A 19,726-nucleotide genomic window follows, 5' to 3' on the forward strand; every position below is an offset into this window, starting at 1 on the left:
GAGCGCTTCACTCTTCCCCAGCACTGGCTGCATCTGAGTGGGAGCTGGCCCTTCCAGAGGCTGCCCCTGGTACAGTGCTGGGGTTCCATCTTGCTCTGGGAGGCTGGTGGTGGTGGGCACAGTGGTCTCAGAGATCCCCTCTGACTTCCAACCCCTCCACCCCTCACACTGGGGCCTCACCCCAGGAAGACAATGATGAAGTCTAGCACGTTCCAGCCACTGCGCAGGTAGGCATCCTGATGGAATAGGAAGCCGTAGGCAATGATCTTCATGGCGGCTTCAATCGAGAAAACAATGAGGAAGAAATACTCCAGTTTCTCCTGTGGAAGCAAACACAGTTACACCACTCTTCTGTGCATCCTGAGTGCACCCTTGAGCCGCCCTGACTTCCCCTCCAGGCAATGTTCCTTCGATGCGCCTGCTTCAGAACATTTGCACTGGTTGTTGCTTCTGCCTGGAATTCCTCTACCCTGATCCCCCACATCACCACCACACACCCCCACTCACCAGCTCCCTCCCTTCCTACAGCCCTTTACTCAAAATTCATCCCTCACCCAGGCCTTGCCTGGACCGACAAGTACAACTTGAGGGATCTCTGACATTTTCTGTTCCTCTGGTCTGTTTTCGTTTGTCTTCTTAGCACTTACTCCTAGCTAAAAATACCACATATATTTTTATCTTGTTCATTTCCTATCTCACCCCCCTTGAACACAAACTCCATAAAGTGTGTGGATTTTTGTTCATTTCTCTCATTATGCCTCTTCCTGGGCCTAGACTCAGATGGATCAATGAATGGTCTGGGCAGCCCTCAAAGGGAAGGCTCCCGGTCATTTCCAGTTTGGACATCTTTCTTCTGGCACCATCCTGAGGACGGACGGTGGGCGTGGTGGCGGAGAAGGGGAATGTTTGTCAGAACCCTGGATGGGCCTCTCTGGCTGATGTTACCAGGGTCTGACCTTTAACTGATTTGTCTGTGACCTCCCCTGCATGTCCTCCTGCCCCATACCAGCTGCCTGCAGGTGGCCACGTAACGGGCACGGTGCTTGCACTCAGGGTGAAGGGAATCAGGGCACACTGGGAATGGAGGAGACCCTGCAGGTAAGCGCCAATGGCTTCAGCTCAGCCCTGCCCTGCAGAATGCCTTGCTGACCCCTCCAGGTTCTGACCCTGGAGCCCAATCCTCTGATCCTCCCAGTTACCCCCTCCTGGACCCAGTCATCCTTCCCCCTTCTCTGAGCCCAAGAGAGTTATTTCTAAACGACAAGGCAGAGTCCCCTCTGCCAAGACTCTGGGCTGAATCTGCTCTCCTTGCAGCCTTCCAAACCCTGGCTTGGGGAATTCCAAGAGTCCGGCGCCCTACCCCTCCAGGTCTCCCCAAACAAGCCCAGTCTTCTGAGGGGGGGTCCGCCCAGCCTGCTGCTGGCAGGACCCAGCACTGCACAACCCCAGGAGACACATAGAGAGAAGCTGGTTGGCCCTCTGGACCTGACCACCAAAGGGGCTCTGCCTCACCCCAAGCCCACTCTTACCCTTAGTCACCAACACCCACCCCAGGAAAGACCCCCACCAGGGCCTCTCCATCAGCACACTATGGAGGCACAACTCATACTATGAATTCATAGTTTCTTCATTCTGGATGGAGCCAGGTCAGGAGACAGATCACCCTATTAATAATCTGGAAGATAATTTATTTTTACTTCCGAGTGGCAAGTGTGGGAAGCAAGGGAACAAGTCGCCAAATGGTCTGTTGATATGGATATGGTCCTAGAAACCTCCCAACTTTTCATTCAGAGAATTTTCCTGAGAGCACAATTACCCCTTCTACACAGAGAGGAAAACTGAGAAGCATATGGACTGAGCCTACTTTCCTTAACCTCACCCCTAATTCGCCCCACCAGTTTGTAATCCCAGAGCTTCCTTTCTCTTCTAGTCTTTTTCTGGAATGCCATTCTACTAACAGGCTTTGTTTGTTCATTTGTTTGTTTGAAGACTTATTTATCTGAGAGAGAGAGAGCATGAGCAGGGGGAGGGACAGAGGGAGAGGGAGAGAACCTTCAAGCAGACTCCCACTGAGGAAGGAGCCTGCCATGGGGCTCGATCCCAAGACCCCAAGATCATGACCTGGGCTGAAGCCAAGAATCGGACACTTGAACAACTGAGCCACCCCGGCGCCCCTAACAGGCCTGTTTATAGGAATTGTGCTCAACTCAACATGAGCTGGGGAATCACGGGACGCCTCGCTCCGTGAAGAGCCGCAAAGGGCCGTCTGGGCCACTCCCTGCCGAGGTGGAGTGGGGGCAACCATGAAGGGTCTCCTTGGGATGGGCTGGCTCCTTCCGTTCCTGTGCTGAGCAGGCTTCCTGGGAGTCAGGCACACCGTGAGGGACAAGAGCAAGGAGGAGGGTGAAGTCAAGTCAGCATTTACGTATTTAAGTGGCTGCAGCCCCAGGGGCAAGATGGTTGAAGTGGGGATGGGGGGAGGGAAAACAGGGCCCAAAATAGTCACAGCGCTCACAGGCTGGGCCGCCAGCCACGTCCACAGGAGAGCCGCCCGCACCTGCCACTGCCTGTCTAGCCACCACCAGACCCGAGGGCGCTGGCCGAGGGCCCCCAGCCTCACATGGGGTCACTCGGTTTCCACAGGCTGTTACCTCTCCCTGCAGCACCCCTCCGAGCACTGGAACGGGGGCTCCTGGAGCTCTAACGCACTGCAGTAGGAGCCCTATGTGTGCACACAACATGGGCGCTCAGCCAGGAGGAGATGGAGGCAGGATATGTCCCTTCTTGAGTTTTGGGACAGTGCTGTCCATGTCACACGGGGTTACCCCGCAGCCCCACCAACCCGGGCTCAGTCTTTCACAAGGAATAAGGCACATTCATGCCACAGATGTTTATTAAATGCAGGGCTGGAGGCGGCCGGCAAGACGCGGCTCTCTCTCCCTAAGATCGAAGTTACCAGCCTTCCCTAAACCACCCCAGTTCCCTTCAGCACCCGCTTGAGAGGCCACCATCAGCAGGCGGGAGGCCGCGGGGATCCAGCGTGCAGTGTCTCTTCTGCTCTGTTCTTTTGGACAACCTCCTAACCTCTTGCATCGGCTTCCTCGCTTGTAAAACTGAGACCCACCAACTACCCAGAAGAGTCATGGTGAGGAGTAAAGGGCCTCCTGCAAGGGGTGCCAGCAAATGGCCTCGCACGTTCCAAATGCTCAGTAAATCAAGCCATTCTGATGAGAGAGACAGACCTGGGTGCCCTCGTGCAAGTCTGTTTTCTGCTCGCACCCTGTTCTCTCGGTTTCCGCAGGGCTGTGGTCTGAGGTCGCATCTGTGGGTGACTCACCGGGTCTCGGCTCAGTCCTGCCTTGAATCCAACATGCTTAAAGCTGAACTTCCTCCTTCGTCCCTGTCTCAGTCAGTGGCACCCAGCTGCCCAAGCCAGGAGCCCAGGGTCCTTCTGGGCTCTTCCCATCACTTTCCCCTGGACCCCGCCCATCAAGTCCAGACTTTTTAATTCCCTGATGCTCCCAAATCCACCCCTGCTGCCCTCACTGCCACCGTTGTCCCCTGTGCATAGGAATCCAACCACCCGCTGGCCTGCTTTCTCCAATGGCTCCAGACGGCTTACCAGAAAAATCCAAATGCCTTCGCACTCAAGGCCCACCATGACCCAGCTCCTGCTGACACCCCTGACTTCCCCGTAGCCTGCTGGCTCCCCACCAGTCACATGGAATGGCGTTCGGGTCCCCCAGCTCTCCCCAGCTTAGCTCACAGTGGCCCCTCTGCTCAGAACGTACCTGTGGCCTGTCACCCAAGTAAGACCTGTCACCTAAGAAGGTCCTTCTGGCCCTGCACAGGGAGCGGAAGTCCTGGGTGTCCTCACCTTCCCCGCTAATACTGTGCTTTTCACCAAACTGCAGCCTTCTTGAGACCGTGTGTGTTCTCAGCTGTGGATTCTCCATGGTTTTTCTGCTGCGTGGATAAGGGAGACATCCCTTTCGCCCTCAGGAGTGGTATTTGGGGGGTGGTCAAGGGTCTCCCTGCACTGAAGGCTGCTCAGACTCTCTGGTGGTGGTGGTTGGGGGAGATTTTGTGGCCTGACCCCCGCCCCCACTGGTGTTTCTGATTCCCTGCCCCCACAAGAGTCTTCCCCCGACCCCAGGCCTAGCTGAAAATGTGCTGACCTCAGGGCTTTTGTCCCTGCTGTTCCCTCTGTCTGGAACGTTCTTCCCAGATAACCTCTTGGCTCACTGTCTGCTTTCTTTTGGATCCCAATTCAAATGCCACCTTATCACCGAGGTGCACCTGTCACTCCCTGTTCCCTCGCCCCTCTTCAACTCCTTATTCTCCTTTGTTTTCATCTTTAGCAGTGATCACCACATAGTGTACCACACAATTCTTTCTTTCTTTCAACTCTTTCCCTTGGCCTGAATATAAGGTCCATGAGAACAAGGCCTTGGCTTTGTCCAGTGCCCTGTCACCCACATCTAGAACAGTACCCCACCGACACCAATCTTTGTGATTAGAGGAAGTGAGCCAGTGTCCTTAGCGCGCTGCTTCTCCAGGTCCAGACTGGAGAGCGGGGCTGTCCACAAACCGTTGTTACCGCTCTGAGACAAGAGCAGCCACGGAGAATAAGCATTTGGAAATCGTGACAGCAACTCGCCACAAGTTCTCAGCACGTGGGCGGACTACAGGCTCAGTCTGGGCTTGGTGAGTCTCATGGGGTGCGCGTCCCATGAAGTGGGCAGGACCCCCTACCTGTCCACAGTGGACTATAAATTGGAAGCAACAGACTGGTCTTTCCCCACAAATTGTCTGAGAATCTCTGTTTAGAGCATATTGTGCAGCCTGGCACAGAGCAAGTGCTCAAGAAATGTTTGTTGAATGAATAATAAAATACAGTCGAAAATCATCATCTCTCCCGCAGGATAATTTAAAGGGAGGTGCCGATACTGCATTTATACTGTGAAATACGGATTATGGGCTTCACCTTGCTAATGGCACAGAGCTTCTAAAACACCTGGAATTTCCTAAGTGATGAGAATGACAAAGGTGTCTTTTGTTATTTTAATGGGGTAATGGCTTTCAGAGGAACCAACCATGGAATTAGAAGGTTAGAACTTTCAGTCCCATCCCCTTATCCTCCAGGGAGAGGAAAGGGGCTGAAGGTTGACTCCATCACCAACGGACAATGATTTAACCCATCGTGCCTATGTAATAAAGCCTCCATGAAAAGCCAAAAGGACAGGGTTCAGAGAGTTTCTGAGTTGGTGAACAGTGGAGATGCAGGGAGTGTGGAACACTCAGAAAACATGGAAGCTTCATGCTCTTTTCCCCCATACCCTGAGGCCAAGGTATGCATCTCTTCCATCTGGCTGTTTCTGAGTTGCACCCTTCTATAGTGAGCCAGTGATGGAGCCGGTAAAATGTTTCCCTGAGTTCTGTGAGCCACTCTAGCAAAGGAATCAAACCTAAGGGGAGGGTCATAGGAACCTCCCATCCTTAGCCTGTCAGTCAGAAGCAGAGATAATAACCTGAACTTGCTATTGACTTCTGAAGTTGGGGGTGGTGTCGATCTGGTAGGGCTGAGCCCTGAACCTGTGAGATCTAGTGTTCCGTCCAGGTAGACAATGTCAGAATTTGTTCCAATTGTCGGACACCCAGCTGGCATGAGAGCGTTGCTTGGTGGTGTGGGGGAAATCCCCCCATACGCCCTGGAACTGGGTGCAGAATCAACACAGGTGTAGCCTCGGGGTCTCTATTCCTAAGAAGGGACACTACACTGCAGGCTCTGAAAGGGGGAGACAGCTCTGATCCCCTGACCCTCCTGACCTCATGGGAGGACCGTGTTTTGGGAGAAGCTTTGGGAGAAGTCTGGCTTTGGGAGAAGAGTGTTGTTATCAGCTTCCTTCAAGGGCCTTCGCTGCCACGTGTCCCCTTCAGGGAGTTCTTGTCTCTCCACAAACAGACCTCTAACCGGGGCTTCCAGGGGCACCTCTTGGCCAGAGGTAGGCCTGGTGTATGGCGCTGACCCACAGGCCTTGCCCCTGCTCCTGGGGGCGTTAAAGCTGGACACTCCCGAAGTGCTGGGCTGAAAAAGGCAAGGCTCAGACTGCATTCCCCTCACCCTCCTACTGCCTCTATTTTCTGGCCGCCTTCCAGCCTTAAGGGTCAGTCAGTCCTGCCGTCTGCTACCCCCCACCACCCCCGGCCTGTACTGGCCTTGAGGGAAGATGGCAGGAGCTGGCTGCTCCCTGTCTGGGACCAGAGAGGCAGCTGTTACCACATCCTCTTTCTCCTCATCCCCACCCCCACACTGCAGTCTGCAGGAAGACTGGACTGGACTCCCATCTCCCAGGCCCCCAGCAGCCCCCTTTAGGGCTCAGGAAGAACCATAAGAGCCTAGAGCAGGGTTAAGAAAGGAGCCGGCATGGCTCAGTCAACGGGCTCCCTGCGAAGGGGGTTTGCCATCACCGTGCCCTCCCCACCACCTGGACCTGGGTCTCCTTCCTTACGGCCAACCCCTTGTGATCTGTTAGCGCATAAATCCTCCTGGTGGAAGGGCATTCTTTCATATTTGTTGTTAACTCTTGAAGGCACATTCGCTTCAAGGAGCCAAAGTGAGTTTGGCTGAGGGAGGGGGAACCCAGGATGCGTGGAGAGGGCTCAGGCTGGCTGGTGGGGGGCTCCATATGGGTATCTCCCCACAGCCCTTCATGCTTGTGGGCCTCACAGCAAGGGCTCGAAGCAGGCTGGCTGGGTACTGCTATTATAAGATACTTTGCTAACATTAATGATTATTTTCCTCCCGATTCATCCCCTTTCTTGCTCCCATAAGCAGACAGCAAGGCTGGGCCTCCTGCCCCAGGAGAGATTGTGCCAGGGCCTCAGGCTTTCATTTTCTAAAGCCTGAACCCACCATGTGAGAACGGGTTGAAGAGACGGGTCTATCTCACAAGCAAAACAGAGATGACCCCAGGGTTGAGAAGCCTCTGGGGTAGATCGGGTCGGGGGTCTTCTTCCTCATCATGCCCGAAAGATGTAGCAGGGTCTGGGAGGAGGCCTCGGGGCCCCCCAAGAAAGCAGGGTCCCATCTTGCCAAGGATTCCTGCCCCTTCAGCTTTGCATGGAGACAGTGGAGGGCGGCCTGAGGGGGCCAGGGGACTGGAACAATATGGCCTCATGTGGGATCAACAGAGCACCTGGGACCCGGGACCCTTAACACTGCCTGAGACGCAGGGCCTGGCCCAAGCCCAGGGCAGGCAGGCTAACGGAAAGCAGCGAGAATAACCAATGTTGAGGTTCTCCCCATCCAGAGGGACCCAACTCAGAATCAAGAGAACGTTGATTTCTAGGAAAAATGATCTTTCCTGAGCACCTCAATTCTAGATGATTGCTCAGCCCTGCTACATACACTGTTTTTCCTACTTCCCAGCTGAGGAGAGTGGGGCTTAGAGAGGGAACCAGGGTGCCTGAGGCCAAGAGGGTTTGTCCCACCTGCCGTGACTGAGACGAAGAATTTTCTACTAAACCAGGCTGGTGTCCAGTGGCCACACCATTCACGGGGTGACCAGGGTCCTGGCATCTATCTCCATGACCACCTCAGCCTCCAGGTTTGGAAAATGACCCGTTCAGGCGTGAGGAATGTAGCTATATTTAGCCTGATGGACTTTTACCCAAATAGATGTGATCTGAGTGGGCCTCTCCTGCCATCCTGCTTCCCCTTCCCTTCCCACACAGAACTGCACTCTCCCAGGTCTTGGTAGGTCAGACATGCCAGGGCTTTCTACCCAAGCAAGACCGTGGAGCGGAGGGTAGCAGGAGGCATCTGCATACTTGTGGTGGTGGTGACAGGTGGGATGAAGGGAGACTGGGGTGCCCAGGCTGGCAGGGCATGGGAGACCAGTACTGTCTTAGGTGATCATAGTGCTAGCTAAGATATATTCAGCACCCACTTACGTACCAGGCTTCACTCGAGCCACATATACACATTTAATTCTCATGGAACCATGTAAGAGAGGTACTCCTACCCTCATCTTACAGAGGAGGAAACTGAAGCACAGAGGAGTTAAGTGATTTCTCTGGGATCACACAGCTATTATGCAATAGAACAATAACATGAACCTAGATGGTTTGCTTCCACGGTCCCTGGTCTCAGCCAGCAGGCCATGCCGGGGAGGGAGAGAAAAACAGCAAGCCTGGGATGCCTGAAGGGCTTTGTCAGGTCTTGCCCATGTCTGCCATGGCCCCGTGGCTGTGGTCTGGGAGTGCTGGTCGGACAGAGAAGGAAAAGAATGAAAACCACACAACCACTGTGTGCCAGATGGGATGTGACGTCATTGCCCTGATTGATGTAAGAGTTCTGCAAGGGCCGCTATCGTGGTCCCCTGTGAGGTGACTGAGGCTCAGAGAGTTCAGGAAGCTGCCAGAAATCCAGGTTGGAGGCAGGTTGTCTGATGAGCAAGCCCCATGTTCCCCTCCCCCCCGACTCCCCCAAAGTCTGCACAACAGACCCTGTACGGTGACCCAGACTCGATCACCTGGGCCTGGCAGGTCCCACCCCGATCTCCAAAGAAAAGGCCAGAGCTGGGGTCCATCCGAGGCCGGAGGCTCCCCAGATGGTGAGGTGGAGTGGGCTGTGGGCTGCAGGAGTCCGCAGGCACATTCCAGACCCTATAAAAAGACAAGTGCGCTGGATGCCAGAGGCTTAGGCTGTAGCCTTGTGCAGACGACTGCACAGGAACCTGAACCCCAGGAATGTACTGGGGCATGGCCGAGTCTGCTGACATGGGCGGGCTGGCAGGGGTGGGCCTACTCTGAGGGCCTGGACTGGGGAAGCCGGGGAGGCGGGGGCCAGGGACAAGCTGAAAGGCTGAATCCCGCTAGCCTGGCCTTGCCCCGGGGACCACCATGGCCCACCTAACCGGTGTGCCAAAAATCATCCAGAACTTAGAAGTTAAACAAAGGGAGGTCATCATGTCCTTATAAGGTCATGTTGGAGCATTTTATAACAGGCCTGGCCAAGGACTATTTCATCTAGGACAAAGTCTATCAGCCCCGGCCTTATTCACATTGTAAGCCGAAGAATTTTCTGGTGGAAGGACGTCCTCCTAGGCATTGTGGGATGTTACTAGCATGCCCGACCTCTACTTGCTAGATCCCAGTAGTGTGGGAATAGTCCCCACCAGTTTCCCAGCATTGCCAAATTTCCTTTCCCTCCCCTGCCCTTGAAAACCCCTGATGGGGGTTCCCCCTGGGGGAAGGTACCTGTCCAACTCTCACAGTTCTGTCCTGTAGAGATACAAATGATTTCTGCCTGCTAGAAAACATAACCCCAATGAGTGACTGTTTCTTTGCCCCCTGGGATATCAGGTAGCCTGGTGTCTAACCTGGGAATCTTATTCCATCATTTCTTTCTCCAATATCACACACTTCTGTTCCTCTAATTCTCTTAGAATCAGCTTTACCCTCCCGTTTGTTCTCTTCTAGGTTGCATTAATCTTTGAGCTGTGTTCCTTCTTTATTTTAATCAGAGTCATGTTTGCACTGTTTGAAAAGCATACTCAGACACAGAGCTGTTTTGAGGTTGAAGTGAGATAATGCAGCAAAAGCAATCAATTCCCAGTCTGTGCCCAATAATTAGTAACTCTGATCCTTGTTGCTTTTCCACATGACTGTCCTCGGGCTGCTCAAGGTTGGAATGGTGATGCTTCCAAAGTCCCCTTTAACTCAGTCGGGGGTCTCCCCTAGGAGCAGCATTCCTTCAGACTTCAGGGAGCAAGGGGGCCTTCCAGGAGCAGAGCTGGCTTGGGAGCATCTTGGTCTAGGTTGGGGGCTAGGGCCCTGAGTTCTGGTCTTGGCTTCCAACTGCTCTTGGACATCTCACTGCCCTTTCGCTGGCCCCCATGGTGACTCTGTGTCTATTCCCTCCTCCTGCTTCTCTGACAAATGGTGCCTTTTGTGACCTACAACCCCAGCCTTCACTTTCTTGGGAGAATTCCAGAACAAGGCTGTGTTAGACGCCGGCTTCCCAAACTTAAGGCAGGCTTCTCTCTTGGTCAAGTGGAGTCCGGTCCAGGGAGAGGCTGGGGCTGGGTGCTCTGAGCATCCGTTCTGGCCTGGGCACGCAGCAGTTTTCCAATCAGGAGAAAACGGGGTTATGGCAAGGGACTGGGGTCTGCTCTCGTGGGACTCCTTCCTTTGCCGCTCACCAGAGAAGCAGGGATAGTCGTCCTCTCCTCATATCAAGAAAACCGCGTCAAGATGTCCAACACAGGGTACAGGCCTGCCCACACAGCCCACTGGGCATGTGCAGTGATTTAACCTCCCAGTGCCTCAGTTTACTCTTCTGTAAAAATGAGAAAAATAATACTACCTGCCTTGTGGGGTGTTGTGGGCAATAAATGAGGTCATGCATATACAGCATTAGAATAGATCCTGCACAATCGTGGGTGCTCAGCAAACACTGGGTGCTGTTGGTGGTAAGGAAGGGGAAGAGGATAATTTGCTGGAGAAGGGGGTTGGGGTGGCCAGGAAAGCCATTCAGAGAGGTTGGAGGTTTCAAGGAGTGAAAAGGAAAAATCTAAGAGAAATCAGGGACAGATGGCGGGTGGGGTGAAGAGGAATTTTTTTTTTAATATATATATATATAATCCTTTGGGCATAGCTTTTGAATCTAGAACAACCCAAGGGTCTCTGTGATTAAAGCTTTGTGACTAGGGAGCCTGCTCTGAGACACTGTGATTTCTGTATAATAAAATTCCTTATGTTGGGAGAAGGGAAGCCACAACACACCTGGTCTTGATTCATCCAGTAACTTCTCTCAAGTATATGACGTTACTACCCCCATCTTACCAGCGAGGGGACTGAGGGCACAGAGAAGTCAAATAACATGTCCAAGATCACACAGCTAGGATATCAATGGTCCTGGACTCAAAAGCATACATCGGTAGCTCCAGGACCAACTTTTCCCCAACCTGGCTGATTTCAGAGCTCCTCTCGCGCTCTGCCATGAGGATACACAGCTGGCCAGGACATTAGCGTCCCCGACCCTCTTCTTGCCATCCTCTGACCCACCATGTCTCCCCAGAACTCCCCTGCCCTCCCTGAGCCTCAGTGTCCTCTTCTGTTCAGGGAAGACCCCGTTTCCCCCCACTGACACAGAACAGGGAGAGTTGGGGTACAGGGGGGACCCTCAGCACCGTCCATCACCTGCAGCAAAAGCTTAGGGGTGGGGAGGGAAGGAGATGGGCAGCAGGAGAAAGATCCAGGGAGGGGGGCACCCAGACTGTTCAGGGGAGCCTGACCCACAGACGGGTGTCAGGACTTCTTTCCCACAGTGGAGGGTGCCGGCCACCTCCTGAATCTGTTCGCACACAAAGCAACTGTGGGAAGCCTTCCTTGCCTCCTGACCAGCCCTGCCCCCTACCTCTCACTCATCAAATGCTCAGTCCTGCAAAGCCAATCGCCTGGCTAGCACTGGCACCTGCATGTCAACATGACAGAAACTGAAAATCACTGTCCCTCCTCCCACCTCAGCCTGCTCCTCTCTGGGTGCTGCGCGTCTCATCTCGTAAAGCGATACCGCCACCTGCTCTGTCACCTACTCTGAAAGCCCAGGGTCATCCTTGCCTCTTGTTCCCTTCCCCCACACCTCCCCACATCCCTCAGGCACCAAGTCCCACTGAGCCATCTCCTCGCTATCTCTCCACGTCATCCTCTCTCCCATCATGCCTCAGTTCCAGTCTCCCCCATTTCCTGCCTGGACAACTTCATAGCCTCCTCCCTCCTCTCCCTGCTTCCCCTTCTCATCACCCCCTCCCCCAGTCCACCCTCTACGCGGTGGTTCGAGAGATTTTTCCAGGTTCCAAACTCATCCCTCAACCTCTTGCTTCCAGCACCTCGCTCATGGGGCTCCCTGCGGAGGCATCTACAAGCTCTCCCCTGGTGTTAAAATATAAAGCTTTTCCTTCCTTCCATGGTTTCCTTTTCAACCTGTCATAGGGCTTTTAATTGCCTATTTACTGCTGTGGAGGGGGCGACCCCCACCCTCCTCCATGACCCACTCACAGGCACTCCCCATCCTCCTCCATGACCCACCTCCATCCAGCAGCCAGACAGCCTGTCTCTTGGCTAGAGGTGGGGAAGGAGAGGCAGGCCTCTCCCTTCCCACAGCCTTGCTGCCTCCACCCAAGGTGACAGCCAGCACACAGGGGTATGGTGGCCTCTGCTCCAGGAAACATGGAGTATCTGGTTGGGGGATGAGCCGTTGGCTCCACCTGGCAGTCATTCACGGAATGGGCTGTGACCTTGTCAACCTAGGGTGGGGACAGCCCTTGCCATATCCTATCTTGAGACACCCAAGACCCTCGTGTACCCAACCCTGACCCTGGCCCAGGACACCAGCAGGGAGAGACTGAGCAGTGTCTGTCCGTTAAGGTGGGAAGCTGGTAGGAGGTGGCGGGGCGGGGGGGAGGGGGGAGGGGAGCTGGGAGTGGGCCATGGCTCCAAGCTACTGGTCCATGTACCTCCATATACCATTGTCCCATTGGTCTTCACTCACAAAATAAGTATTCAGAGATGAAATCGTTTAAATTTCCTGTACTGTAACCACAGATCATTAAACCCCAAGCATGGGACTCTTCTGAGTGTGGGCCCCAGAGCAACTACATGGGTCAAATGCCCATGAAGTTGGCCCCTTCCTCATCCTTCCCATCTCATCCTCTGGGAAGGACTAGGTCCTCCTCCAGTATTCATAGCGTCCCAAATCTTACACACTTCCCATCTCATTTTATCTATAATTTAAGTGTAATTGGTTTAATTATATTATGTTTAATTGATTTAATTAATTAAGCCCTGGGAAGATTAGAACTATGTCTACTGGCCCCAGCATGGGCCAGGGATATAATAGGCACTAAATAAAAATTTATTAAATGAATGAGAAAGTTAATGAAGGATTGGTCCTTGGGCCTCCCTTCTTAAAAACTACGGGTTGTTTTGGATGACCTGAAAGTCCCTAACCTTTTTCAGATACCTACAAAGCAGCCAATAGAATAAGAGAGAGATAAATATCTGATTTCCCTTCCTTCTGGTCTAATTCTAATTTTCCTCCTGCTGGATTGTATGGAGATGAACATAAAATTGACAAGTAGGAATTAAGAGTCCACAGCTAGGGGCTGGCTCAGTGGGTTAAAGCCTCTGCCTTCGGCTCAGGTCATGATCCCAGGGTCCAGGGATCGAGCCCCGCATCGGGCTCTCTGCTCGGCAGGGAGCCTGTTTCCTCCTCTCTCTCTTGCTGCCTCTCTGCCTATTTGTGATCTCTGTCTGTCAAATAAATAAATAAAATCTACATAAATAAATAAATAAATAAAAAGAGTCCACAGCTGGAAGCTGGCTCTGTGACCCTGAGTATCACCTACCCTCTCTGGGCTTCACCTCAAAGGGATCAGATTAGGATCCCTCCATTGACTGTTAATAGTCTGTCCCACCTTGACATTTGAAGTGATATTCACTGCTTTGGAAAGGTTTCTGGTAAGGTTTTCCTCTTCCAGAAACTCATCATCCTGTGTCTGTGAGCTCTAGACCTTGCCCAAGGCTTTGTAACTCCAGCCCACAGGTTAAAATAAAGGAAAGTGCACAGGACCTTGTGAAATTTTTAGGGCAGCCATTTTGTTTCAAGATGGAAGATGACAGACCCAGTAACTTAACCCCCTCCAGTGAGCAATTTCTTTTGAAAGTAGTCAACTTCTTAAGGAGTTGAAATGGAACAAAGGGCCCAAAATATGAAATCCTGAAGAGTGGGGGGGACCAAGAGCCCTCCTGGATTCAGGGACACTGAATACAAAGCCTGTCTTGTGGAAGGCTCAGGGCCGCCTCCCAGACTTGGTCGTATGGGTCCTGCCCACAGTTCATCTCACTCTCCTTCCATACTCAGGAGCTCAGAGTTTTTTCTGTTTATAGCCAAGCACACACTTAAAATCCCAGCTTCTTACCAGCTCAAGATAGATTCCCATGGAAACGGGCATAAAAGAGAGGCAAAGATAAATATCTTTCTTTCAGGCCCCGGATGCATGTTAATTGGCCTCCTCCCTCCCATCCCCGTGGTACGAATGCAGGACAAAGCCTGTTGAGATGGTGGGCCCATTGTCCTGTCTCCTTGGGGGCCTAGACTGTAAATGCCTGAGAGCTCAGTTTCTTATGAGGGCTTCCCCTAGAAGTTCTCTCACTGTCATTACATGGGCAACACAGTGATGATAAGAGCAGGTCCTAAAGTCAGAGAGGCCTGAGTTTGAGACCCTATGGCAGGATTTGCATGTGGGGTGACCCTGGGCAAGTTACCCAAACTCTCAGAGCCTAGATTTCCTTGTCTTTTACATAGATTTAACGGTAGTGCCTCACAGGGGGTAGTTAAGAGAATTAAGTAAGACAATAACATAAAATATTTAGCACAAAGGCATCCAGTAAGCACAGCATAAATGGTAACCATGTTTACTACTGTCTAGCTGTTACGTCAAGTCAGCCCTTCACCTCCACAGGGCTCAGTCTTCTCATCTGTAAGCCAGTGAGGTGGGGAGGAGATAGGACAATGGGATCCTGGAAAACCCCTTCCAGATCCGGCATTTCTGTGTCCATGTTATCGGTGAAAGGGCGAGGAGAACATGGTCTAGAACTCTAGAACACATGCTCTCTCGGAATCCCTAGATCCCACTCTCCCAGGAGGCAAGCTCCTTCTGGATGAGGTCCAGGAAAGGAAAAGTAGCCCTCGGCCTCCATCGCTCTGTAGCTGACCTTACTAAGCCTCAGTTTCCACATCCGTCAGATGGCACCGTTTTATGGGGTTGTTGTGTGGATTTTCTGAGCTTCCCCTCATCAAATGCTTAGCACAGTGCTTGGGCACGGGGAGTCCTTGCTCAGTGCTGGCTGGTAATAGTCCAGAATCCAGAGTTAGCAGGCTTGCTCTGCAAAGCTGTCAAGTGGCTCAGCCATGCAGGTGGGTGGGGTCTGTCTCCTCAGGAGACAGGAGCTCCAGCCCCCCCCCCCCCCCAAACTAGCAGGCAGTCCACCAAGGGGGCCTCCCTCAGCCTGGGGCTGCAGGCCCATGGGTTGGGGGGGCAGGAGGACCTCTCTTACCAGGCCAAGGTTCAGAGTGTTGTTGTCATCTTCTGGCATAGGCAGGTACACAGCCAGCGCCACACAGTTGGCAAAGATGGTGAGCAAGATGATGGTCTCAAAGGGTCTGGTGTCAGGGTTAAGGAGAGTGGGGTGTGGGATCAGTAACGTTAAGGGGAGCGGTGCGGTACGGGCCCCTGTTGCTCCTTCCCTGCTCTCCTGCAGGTTACAGAAATGGCCAGGTTCTCCTAGGGAACAGGTAACTTCCACTTAGCCGTGACGGCAACTTGAGGCACCAGCTCCTGGCTGAGGGCTACTCAGCTTCAAGGGCAAGAAGACTCAATGCTCCCCAGCAAGCTCCTGCCCATCCCCCAACCCGACCTGTCCGCTCTCCTGAGATGCCATGATTTTCTGAGATTCTGGCCAGACAATATGGGGGGCTCATTCAGAGAACTGGCAAGGACTGCTGGGGGCTGAATATCCAGAGGACAGGACGGGAAAGGGGAACCTGTAGAGGTGGTACCTGAATCAACCCCCGCCAACCTGAGGAAGGACGTGCTAAGCTGACTGAGTCAGTGGCCCACCCCACCCCCTCCCCAGCCACACGCTGGGGTGCGCATCCCACACCCACTCATGCCTCCCTCCCAGGCACACCTGTCCCCTTCACAGTCATTTCCCAGGGGGCACCCCTGGGGCCCATTCCTTTGTGGGCGAGCCCCGCAACCCATCCCATAGGCTGAGCCACTGGAAAGCGGGTGGTGGAGGGGGGGACCGGTTGGGGGATGGGAGGCACAGTGCACAGAAGGTCTGGACCAACCACCCGCTTCTCTTCCTGCCAGGGTTTGAAAAGAGGTGGGCCACAGAGGCAGAAGCTGCAGAGGAGAAGGCGCAGAGCTACAGAGGATGAAGGAGAGAGAACCCACCAGGAGAAACTCGATCCCCAGGGCACTGCACTCACCAGGTGGGCGGGGGGGGGGCAATTCTGACCCCAGCCTTTCCAACTGGTCCCAAGTTTTTCTTATCCTTCCCATTAGCCCTTATTCCCCTATCGTCTAGGGAACAGCTGGTGGGCGCCCAGTCTTCCAGAACCTTACAGAAATATTTCAAATATTCCCGACCTCTCTCTCTGAGAAGGCACTTGACCAGCCCTTCCCCCAGTCTCCTTCCCCAAATAACCCAGATATTTTCATCAGTCTTCCTCTCAGAGCTAATGCAAACAGAGAAAGGGTTGGTGAGTCCCTGTCCCCAGCGTGGTATGTCTGAGCTATAACCGCCGGGCATCTCGGCCTGCTCCCCGAGCCCCCCACAGCAGCCCTTTGTTCAGGGCCATTTCTCCCTTGACTCCATCCTCAGCCGGACCCCCCTCGCTCTTTAGTCTCTGTGCCTTCACACCCTCCTACCAAGGGTGGAGGGAATTTTCTTGCAGAGGCCCCTACTTCTTTCTCTCCTATCCTGTATCAGAATGAGACCGTTGCCTCACACCCCTCAGTGGAGCCCCACGGTAACAGGATTTGGGCACACGTGTGAACCGCCCCCGTGGGACATCCGGGTCCCTTCCGCAGATGATTGTCACCAGGCCTGGGGCCGAGCACTCAGGCCACAGCGGCCCCGCCAGGTCCTCCTGCTGTTCCCCTCCCTCTCAGCTGAAGCTTTCCTTTCCAGAGGCTCCTTATCCTCTTCTGGGACAGTGCACCCCATCTCCAAGTCCCTGGGCCCCCGGGCCCCCAAAGTCTGGGTTCTGTGACCATGCCCTGCCTCCCTCTCCCACATGACAGAGGCTCTCCCCGACAGCCCGGGAGTCCCAAAGGATACTTCCATTCCACGATGTTGATGCAGGCCTTCCTCAGGGGGTTCTGGAGGGTCAAGCAGAACAAGGCCCGGGGCGGCCTTGGCAGAATCTCCGGAACCGGCTTCTTGGGCTGTTTCTTCCTCAGGCCCTCATCCTGGGGTGAGGACGGCTCCATGGCTTTCCTGGCAGTCTCGCTGTCTCCTGTCCCCCACCCCGCTGCCCTCTTCTCCCTGTGTCCCCAATGCCCCCACCTTGGGGACTGGACCGGCTGAGCCTGCTGGGCCACGCGAGCCCTGCTGAGCCAGCCCAGGGGCGGGGGCGGGAGGATTACTTTCCCTGCTCCCAGCAAGTAAAATTAGCCTCCACTGGCTCCCTGATGCCTGGCCTGAGCTCCTGGGGCCAGGCAGCTGTCATTCCTTCCCAGCCCAGCCAGTGACATCCCAATATGTCCCTGAGGAGGTTGGTAGGGGGGTGGAGGAAGGAAATTTCACATGGGCCTGGGGTGGGGGCGGTGGGAGGCAGGATGGAAGGCTTCAAGGCTGGGACCATAGAGAGTTCAGGAAGGGGGTGATCTATGATATGGAGCCTTGAACTGCGGACGGGCTCCCTCATGCCAAGATGAGCTTCCCCTGGTCCCTAGCCCTATGGCACCCTCCAGAAAAGGTGTCGGGTGGCCTGGTTCAGCACAACTACACCACACCCCCATCCATCTCAGAACCTGCAGCCAGCTCCCAGGCCAAACCTTGCGCCCATGAGCACCCCTGCCAGGGAAAGCTAACTTCTTCATGCTGGGGTGAAAGGCTCCCTCAGAAGAACCTTGAACGTGCACACTTCAGGCATGTACTCTCCTCCCTCAACCCCTCCAGCACCTAACTGCACAAAGCTCCTGTCTCCTGCCTGGGACTCTGGCCCCTGCCCAACAACGGTCCATGCTGTACACTAAGCTCCGTGGAAACGTTAACTGAACGCAGAGCTAACAGAACACCCCACACCGCCAGCAGGAAGTGCCCTGAGCAGCAGGTGGGAGTGACAATTGAGGTAGACAACGATCTGGAATCACAAAACCCGACAAATTTTTTATTTGACCTCTTGGTACAAAGACAGTGCCATATGGTCCCATTACCCACAGAGGGATACGGTCTGAGGGGGGGAAACGCAGTTCTCAAGCAACCTGGGGGGAAAGGGGATGAAAAAGTTACACTGCGGATCCAGAGTAGGGTTGCGGGTGGGTAATCGCCCTCCAGCAAGGAAGCCAGGGGGCGCCACCAAGGCACACACGTGGCCTCTTCCCAAGCCTGATCTGGGCCAGCGAGTGCAAGCTTCGGTCTGGCCTCCTGTCCCGGCCTCAGGGTTGGGGAGGGGGGGCGGTGGGGGCGGGGAGGGGGGGCGGTGGGGGCGGGGTGGGGGAGGCGGTGGCAAACAAGCTCCCCGAGTGGACGCTAGGATGTGAGGCCATCTCGTGGACAGCAAGGGCATGGCTCATCCCAACCAAAGACCGGCCAGCCTCCTAGGGAGTGGCAGACACGGGCGGGGTGGTGGGGGGAGGCACCCGTGGCGACAGAGTCGGAGAGGGCCACCTCAACGGGTGGTGCACAACCCGGAGCTGAGCTCCGACTTTCCGCAGCGCGCGGCTGAAGCAGAGCCGGAGGCCGGCTCAGGGATGGCCCTCCTGGGTTGCTCCGCTGCGGCCTGGTGCGCGCACGGCGCGCGCCCGGAACTTCCCCAGGCCCTGCGCCCTCACTGCACCGACGGGGCTCCTCCGGTCTCTACAGTGCCCCTCTATCCCCTCCCTGCCCCTTCGCCCCAGGCTGGAAGGAACGGAGTCGGTGGTGACTGTGGCGGAGGGACGGAGTCGCAGACACGCGAGCGCGGCGGCCCCGCAAATGCCGGGGGCCTGCGCCGCACCATGCGTGACCTGGCAGTCCCGGGCTGCTCTCGGGAGTGGGACGGCCCTGGCGGACTCCGCTCCCCGCCCCCGCACCCCCGGCCGCGGTCCGAATCAGTGGCTGGATTCCTCGGACTCAAAGAACGGCGAGGAGGAGAAGCAGGAGGACTCGGACGACTCGGGCACCTGGGAGGCGGGCGCCCGGGCCTCGCCGTCGCGGGGGCAGTCGGGCGGGGAGGCGGCGGGCGGCACGCCGTCGGGGGCCGCGCTCAGCAGCCCCTGCAGGTACTTGATGTAGCGGATGGCGGCGCGCAGGGTCTCCACCTTGCTGAGCCGCTTCTCGGCCAGCGCGCCCGGAAGGTGGCCCCGGAGGCGCGCGTAGCCCTCGTTGACACACTTGACCCGCTGCCGCTCGCGCTCGTTGCGCTTCTGGATGAAGGCGGGCTCGAAGGGGTAGTCGTACACCCCGAAGGCCCCGGGGAAGGGCACGTAGGGGAACACGCCCGCGTAGGCGTCATAGTACTGTGTCTCGGTCGGGCCCGGGTACAGCAGTAAGGGCACGTTGCCCAGGGGCTCGGCGGGGGGCAAGGGCGCCCGGCGCGGAGGGGGCACGACGCCCAGCTGCATGCAGCTGGGGGGTGCCAGGGGCCGCCGGTCCACCAGGGCCCGGCAGAAGTTATTGTTCATGGTGCCGCGTGGAGCTGGACCCAGAGTGAGACCCTCCCCGAATCGCCCCTCCTTGGGGTCTGCACGGTCCCGACCACCGCAGGGACGAGTCACATCGCCAGCAGCAGCCCTGGGATACCAGGATGGGTCAGCACTCCTCTTCGCCCTTTGGGATGGCCTCCGAGGTCTCCCTGACAGGAGTCATCGCTGTGGCCCAGTGTGGCTCCTGGAAGAGGCTCAGCGGCACCCTCTCCGATCCAGCCGTCGTGCCGCAGGACTCC

General features: G+C 55.3%; 2 protein-coding genes across 2 annotated transcripts in view; both read right to left on the minus strand.

The window, feature by feature from the left end:
- The window catches only part of LOC111150995 (calcium voltage-gated channel subunit alpha1 S), a 66,769-nt gene extending 49,700 nt beyond the window's left edge, over positions 1–17,069 (minus strand). The window contains exons 1-3 of the mRNA XM_022508677.1: positions 16,918–17,069; positions 15,127–15,232; positions 181–320 (exon numbers count right to left, since the gene is read on the minus strand). Of these exons, the coding sequence (XP_022364385.1) occupies positions 181–320; positions 15,127–15,232; positions 16,918–17,069 (398 nt within the window). The remainder of the gene's footprint in view (positions 1–180; positions 321–15,126; positions 15,233–16,917) is intronic.
- A 1,824-nt stretch (positions 17,070–18,893) lies between these two features.
- On the minus strand, positions 18,894–19,466 carry LOC111150945 (achaete-scute family bHLH transcription factor 5). Its single transcript, XM_022508641.1, has one exon. The coding sequence runs from the start codon at positions 19,464–19,466 to the stop codon at positions 18,894–18,896; it is 573 nt and encodes a 190-aa protein (XP_022364349.1).
- Positions 19,467–19,726: the final 260 nt, after the last annotated feature.

The sequence above is a fragment of the Enhydra lutris genome, unplaced genomic scaffold (genome assembly GCF_002288905.1).
Source record: "Enhydra lutris kenyoni isolate GAN:26980312 unplaced genomic scaffold, ASM228890v2 scaffoldscaffold25, whole genome shotgun sequence".
In the NCBI taxonomy this organism is placed as follows: Eukaryota; Metazoa; Chordata; class Mammalia; order Carnivora; family Mustelidae; genus Enhydra; species Enhydra lutris.